General features: G+C 41.0%; 2 protein-coding genes across 3 annotated transcripts in view; one reads left to right on the top strand and one right to left on the bottom strand.

Moving 5' to 3' along the window:
• The first annotated feature begins 2,440 nt into the window (after nt 1-2,440).
• LOC118744723 (ficolin-2-like) lies at nt 2,441-4,410 on the top strand. The gene is made up of 4 exons (XM_036477959.1): nt 2,441-2,721; nt 2,817-2,929; nt 3,030-4,019; nt 4,106-4,410. Exons 1-4 carry the CDS (start codon nt 2,548-2,550, stop codon nt 4,239-4,241), a joined length of 1,413 nt encoding a protein of 470 aa, XP_036333852.1. The 5' UTR covers nt 2,441-2,547; the 3' UTR covers nt 4,242-4,410.
• A 1,705-nt stretch (nt 4,411-6,115) lies between these two features.
• Nucleotides 6,116-6,573, bottom strand: part of LOC118744727 (acetylcholine receptor subunit beta-like 2) — a gene marked incomplete at its 5' end in the record, with an annotated part of 47,054 nt that continues 46,596 nt past the window's right edge. The window contains 1 exon segment of one of the 2 annotated variants that reach the window (XM_036477973.1): nt 6,116-6,514. In XM_036477973.1, coding sequence (XP_036333866.1) covers nt 6,299-6,514 — 216 coding nt within the window. 2 annotated transcript variants of the gene reach the window in all.

Here is a 6,573-nt window from a genome sequence, read left to right as displayed (position 1 = left end):
TTTGAGTAAGGTGATCAGGCGAAAGGGGTCATCACTCCCTAGGCGGTACCTTCCGCCCGCATGCACTGTCGTAAGTGCGACTACACTCCTCTCGTGGAAGCGGCTGGGTCCGGGTTATAGCTACTGCCCCGTATCTGGATATAGTGCTAGCTAGTAAAAGTAGGAGTGAAAACCCTCTTGGGACTATCCCCCTAGCTACCTCTTCTTCCCACAAACTATGCCAACCCTAGGGGGGGACAAACATATTCAGATGGATGAATGGCCAAAATGGGTACCTGCAGCCGGATTTCTACATTCGCTATCGCTTATTTTTGATCGCCAAAAATTTCCAAAAAAAATCAGGTCCGCCTATGAACATGCAACATCTAGTCACATGCCCCTCATATTGCCAGCTTTGGCTGTTTACATATTGCTTATGTTACTTTTTCATGTTGTGTACTTTTAGGCACCACTTGTTTTCGTTTAGAGAATTTTGTCGATGAAAATTTAGCAGGGCGATTATTTTTAGCTTTGTCGACTTTCGTCGAGCTCAACTGCTAGAGATCTAAGGCTCGAACCTCTCCGAACTCAAACACTGTGGCACGTTGATTTTCGACACTATTAGTGAGGGCTCTGGGTTAACCGAAATCGGTTCAATGCCGCGCAAAAGTCAACCTAAATCCCATTTTGGTTTTAACCCAGAGGAAGGGAAAGGAAAAGTTTCAAGCGAGTCAAATAGTAGCAAGTGTAGGAAAGGGGGCGCTTCGGGCAGAAATATCGCATAAACCTGTAACAAAGATGCCTCGACAAGCTCATATTGAGCCAATGCAAGCCCCCAATAGCAAGGTGGTGAGTAGTATCTCAGCTGCGGCCAGCTAGGTATGTATTGAATAATAGGGGCTGATGTAAGGCCAGAGCTATTCAGAGATATGCATACATCGAGCTGGGTGACATGGCTCACAAATAAAAAATTGTTGGCTAGAGCATCTTTAAACTACGAGCTGGAAGATGTGTCCGGCGCTGGTCAGGGTCAGTATCTACAGTTGGTTACTATCATTGGTCATAATTAACATTTTTATTGTTTCGTCAAGAGGTGGCCCATCACGAGCGACCAGAATAAGGACGATGTCTTACTGAGCTCTCTATGCATGGTGAAGATTAACCCGTCACTTAGGAGATCTGTGCCTGTGGTAGGAGAAACGATTTTTCTGTATGCGGTAAGGGTGAGTTCGTAAGTATTTTGTTATAAATAAGTAAACGTTTACTCATCTAATTGTATAATTACAATTGTGAGTATGTTTGTATGTGCACCAGAGTGGAGCAAAAAAATCTATTTTTCGATTTGGTAATTCTAATAGTACGAAGAGTTGCGCTATATGAGCACATTGAACCGTGTTTCGATGCGAAAACATTTATGGTCTCCCCAATAGCCTTAAAGTTTCGAAAAATCCTTCAAATCATGGTTCTTTAATACTTTTTAAAGATTTCCTAGACACATTTTTTGTATTCAGTTTGGTATCCATTTAAATTTTTGTATAATAAAACGCAAGTTTCAATTTGCTGAAAAATCGTGTTGATTTTTGTTTTTTTTCTTTTGCCGATAATACGCCGCACAGTGGGGCAAAAAAGGTTGCTGGAGACAAATGAATTTTGAGAACCCAAATATGAACCGATTTTAAGTTTGTTTTTTTTTTAATAAAAATAATTAAATTTCGCGTCGATCCGTCCATGGCGATGTTTTAAAAAGCTCTGGTTTTTTATTTCTTTACGTTGAAATATGAAAGAAAAATATGTTCACGTTTGAATGCTTCCACTATTCCAGTGATCAAAAATAGGGCAGTCTTGCGTTTGTTAAAACTTAACAAATTTTTCTCCCATATCAAGTGCATATATCTTTTAGCCCCAAATTCCATAAATTACCAGTAAAATTGAGTACAAAAGAGATATAATACAAAGCCGGCACCGTGAATATTGCAATGTTTTTATATGCCAATTGGAGTAATCTACAGCTTTACCCCGCCTCCAAATGGCAGATGCCTTTTACGAAACGATTTTTCATGAAAGAAATGCACTATCGCTTACCGAGGATTAGAAAAAAGTTTTCCAGTGAAGTACTCTAAGAAAAAATAAAAGATATTGACGATTAATTGAAGAAAGCAAAGGTTTTGAAAGAGGGCAGCCTTTCAACGCTTTGTCCATATTAGTGAAAACCCCTAAGATGCAAAGAACATTTAGTTGCTAACAGAAAAGTACATACATTTTTGTTTATGCTTTCAGATGCACCTTTTGTATTCATCACAATATGTACGAGTACTTTGTTCCCCGCGATCTGGAAAGAGGAAACAAAATCGGGTTTGTCCAAAATACAAACAAAGCGGTTGGCTAAAAAATCACCGGCCTTTACAGCTTCTTAGCTCTCTTTTGCTCACTCATTCAAACCAAAATGACGCAGTATAAAGCGCCACTCCGCACTTAGCGCAAGCGGCAGTTGTACGACAACCAGTGGCGAAACAGCATCTTCAACAACAATAGGCGCAGCATCAGTCACGTACAAGCAAAGCGATAAGAATGTGGGCACATCTTGAGTTTCAGCGTGGACGTCAGCGCGGTGGGGTTTTCTTATCAGCGCTGCTGCTGCTGCTGCTGCTTTTGATGACACTGAGTGATGCAACGCCACGACCGTCACCGGGTGGACAGCCAACCAGTTTCGAACAGCTGTTCTCAATGGATCCAAATAATGCGGTAGGTAAAGTGTTTGCACCGGCATTTTTTTTGCTTTGTTCGGCACCTGTAATTGGTATTTTTTTTGCACATTTTAATTTGCTTTTTTCTGCCAGACTTTTACACCACTCTGCGATGATGCGCTACTGGGGAATGTGGCGAAACAAGTAACACAGCTCAAGGTTTCAAGTGAGAACGTCTACCTCCTGTTGGACACATATAATTTGAGGTGAGTGTACGCTGAGCGAAGGCTTGCTTCTGACTGGTTTCTGCTGTACTTATGTATGTATATATCAATGTATGTACTTACTTACATTATTTCTTTGCAGATTGGATCACATAAAAAAGCTATTAGATGAACGTTTACCGGAGGTCAAATCGACGCCGCAGTGGATTGATGTGCGCGTGCAAGGCGAGGGAGGCGCATCCACTCCGCCCACACAATCCTCCTCTGCTGGCGGCATACATTTTCCGGGCGTAATTTCGCAATCATCGGCGACTGGTGCCAACCTACCCGCGTGCAGTCCACAAACTTCTGCAACCGCTGGTAACTTACCTGCATTCACCTCGGCATCGTCTGCAGCTGGCGGCAACTTGCCAGCTTCTAGCTCTGATTCGCAATCCTCTGCAGGTGGTTCAAACCTCTTACCCACCATTGCTGAATCATCGTCCGCTGGCGGTTCAAATCAATTGCCAGCGAACAGCAACGCCATACCTCCACCCAGCACGCAAACCCCCTTGGTGCCTAGTTTATATGCGCCACCGTGCCCATACTCCAGCCCAGCACTACCGTCGACTTGCGCAGAAGCGGTTGAAAGTGCGGGCGTTAATGCCAAGAGCGGCATCTATCAACTTTATCTGCCAGATTCGGGACTGAAACCATTCTACGCCTACTGCCAGCTGGATGCGAATGGTGGTCCCGCTTGGATTGTGGTGCAGCGTCGCCAGGACGGTTCCATTACCTTCAATCGCGAGTGGCATGAATATCAGGCAGGATTTGGTAACTGGAATGGTGAATTTTTCATCGGCTTGGAACGTTTGCATGGACTGACGCATGCGCGCCTCAACGAACTCTGGGTGCAGATGGAGGACTTCGAGAATGTGACGCGTTATGCACGCTATGAAAATTTCGCAATCGGTGATGAGCACGAAGCGTATGCATTGAACGTGCTAGGCAAATTCGAAGGTAACGCCGGTGATTCATTGCGTTCGAGTCAGGGCCAAAAATTTAGCACCAAAGATGCGGATCACGATATGTGGGATCGTAATTGTGCTGTGGAGTATACAGGCGCATGGTGGTACAAGGCATGCCATGATAGGTGAGTGTTTTTGAAGTTAATTTTTCAATGCAAAATATAACACGAATATTACAAAATTTGTTTTTTTTTTTTTAATCTTCTACCAGCAACTTGAATGGTCAATACTTACGTGGCAAATACAGTAAGGACAAATATGGCAAGGGCATTGATTGGACTCACTGGCATGGCCATGAATACTCGCTAAAATATGTCCATATGGCTATTAGGCCAATACAATTATAAATCAGAAGTCTGACGAAAGAATCGAATTGACAGCGTAATTACTCGAAATACATAACTACATACTACGTATTCATGCATTACACAAATACTCGTCCATTTTCTTTTTTAATTTTTCACAATGAAAGACTTATACGTAAAATTATCAATAAAAAACAAACAAGTAATGTTATTATTGCATTTATACGCGTGTATGTACCAGAGTCTCAGATTATTTGAGCAGTGTGGCAAGGCAATTCAGCAATATTTATTCAAAATTGATATATACAATAGCTCTTTAGTAAAAAATTGGTATTTCACTTGTGGCATTAGACCTGGCAAATCCACCATAGATCATGTTTCGCAATACTCCAAATCTTAGAAAAGATTCAAAAGATTAGGACCGATACATGCCAGCTATTTGTCAATTTCAAAACCGCTTTCGACTGCACGAAAAGAAGTTGTCTTTATGCCACGACACATTAATATGGCTATGTAAAATGACGTTAAGCAATAGCACGAACTCCTCTCCGAGCCGTTTGATACCAAACGAGGTTTCAGACAAGGGGACTCCCTTTCGTGTGATTTCTTTAATCTGATGTTGGAGAAGATATTAAGAGCCGCAGAACTGAACCGCTCAGGCACAATACTTTACAAGAGCATACAATTGCTGACGTATGCCGACGACATCGATATTATCGGTAAAAACAAGGGCTACGTCTGTTCTGCCTTCTCGGGATTGGATAGAGAAGCAAAGCGAATGGGTCTGCTGGTGAACGAGGATAACCCTAAGTATCTCCTGTAGCACACAAACACTCAGAGCATAAGCGTCCTGGCACCCACTTCACTGTTGACTGTTACAAGTAGGGAGTCCGGATTTAGATTATGAAAGAGTCTCTTTTTAGAAATCTAGTTCAGAAATTTATTTTTATTTTTATAATCCAATTTATTGTTGGATACCTTATTAAAGTATTTTAATATTTTTCATTATGAAAAGAAACATTTCCGAACTGATGAAGATGGTCTTGGAGTTTTCGACAGAAAGATTCTTCGAAAAGTTTACGGACCTTTACGCGTTGGCGATGGCGAATACCGCAGACGATTGAACGATGAGCTGCATGTGCTTTACAGCGATATAGACATAGTGTAGCGAATTAAAATTCAGGGGCTCCGCCGGCTAGACCAAATCTGAAAGTATTCAACGCAGTGCTGGTAACAAAAGAATAGAAAGGCCTCCTCTGCGTTGGAAAGACCAGGTGGAGAAGGACTTGGTTGGCATTTCCAATATCAATTGGCACAGAACAGAAGCGACTGCCGTGCTATTTTGGACTCGGACAAAATCGCTTAGGCGGTTACAGCACCAATAAAGAAGAAGAAGTAGATATGTACATACATATATACATTAAGAAAATACTTTATGAAATTCATTCTCTAATATACAAAGCCTACTTGCAAGTAGAAGATAATACATACCCACATCAGGAGTGCGTAGGTAAATAGTATTCACCCGAGCTGTAGGCACACGGAAAGTGTGCATAGACTTCAAATACGTTTAATTACATCATTTGATAATTCTTAAGTAGATACTTAAGTTTTAAAAATAAATTTTTTTGATTTCTAGTTCATTTGTGTTTCATATTTTTGAAGTTGTTACTTTTTGTAAGCTTTATGTTTTTGATGTTAGTCGGAAATTGGGCTCGATCCCAGGCCCTGTGGAATGGCACTTCTAATCCCTACTCCACAGCGGCGGCCGCAGTCAAGAAGCAATATAAAAGAATGAAGTCTATACCTGGACTCCGGAACCTAATTTTACTCTGGGAATATGAATGCCATTCTAGTTTTGTTTTGGCTGTCGTTCACTAGTTAGTTTTTATTTAGTAAAGAAAAATTCACGACTTTTGTTTTGTTGTTTGTGTATGTGATTTATTCAGTTACAAGTTCTTTTGACCTTCTCGATCTGAACTTAAACCAACATCTTTTATGGCTTTTACATTTCAATATATTTCTGTTTACTGCACTTACATACTAAGTACTTGATACTTTGACAAACTGTACTTTATTTTTCTTAGAACAAAAGCGCATTAAGTAACAATTTGGCGCACAATATCTGGCGGCAACATAAAATTATTCTTCCTCAATGGTATTTCGCTGAGCTGTCGATCGATCGGTTGACGAGTATCATATAATGATGGCGACTGACAGATTATAGCGAACGTGCCGAAGACACACGAGAGCGTAAATGTCCAAAGGAAGAATCGATCCAACACCATCGAGACGAATTTCCAATCTTCGACGATCTAAATCAATGAAAAAAAGGAAAATATGTTTAACCTTTATTATTGAGTTGCCTTAATTT

The sequence above is a fragment of the Rhagoletis pomonella genome, unplaced genomic scaffold (assembly GCF_013731165.1).
Source record: "Rhagoletis pomonella isolate Grant_MI unplaced genomic scaffold, Rhpom_1.0 Rhpom_scaffold_00001, whole genome shotgun sequence".
Lineage (NCBI taxonomy): Eukaryota > Metazoa > Arthropoda > Insecta > Diptera > Tephritidae > Rhagoletis > Rhagoletis pomonella.
This window is presented reverse-complemented; position numbering and strand designations above follow the sequence as displayed.

Bases quoted from the DNA above. Each gene is read 5' to 3' on its own strand.
- LOC118744723 (XM_036477959.1), top strand. From the start codon at position 2,548: ATGTGGGCACATCTTGAGTTTCAGCGTGGACGTCAGCGCGGTGGGGTT. The intron at 2,722-2,816 runs GTAGGTAAAGTG...TTTTTCTGCCAG, and splicing joins CAATGGATCCAAATAATGCG to ACTTTTACACCACTCTGCGA. The intron at 4,020-4,105 runs GTGAGTGTTTTT...ATCTTCTACCAG, and splicing joins TACAAGGCATGCCATGATAG to CAACTTGAATGGTCAATACT.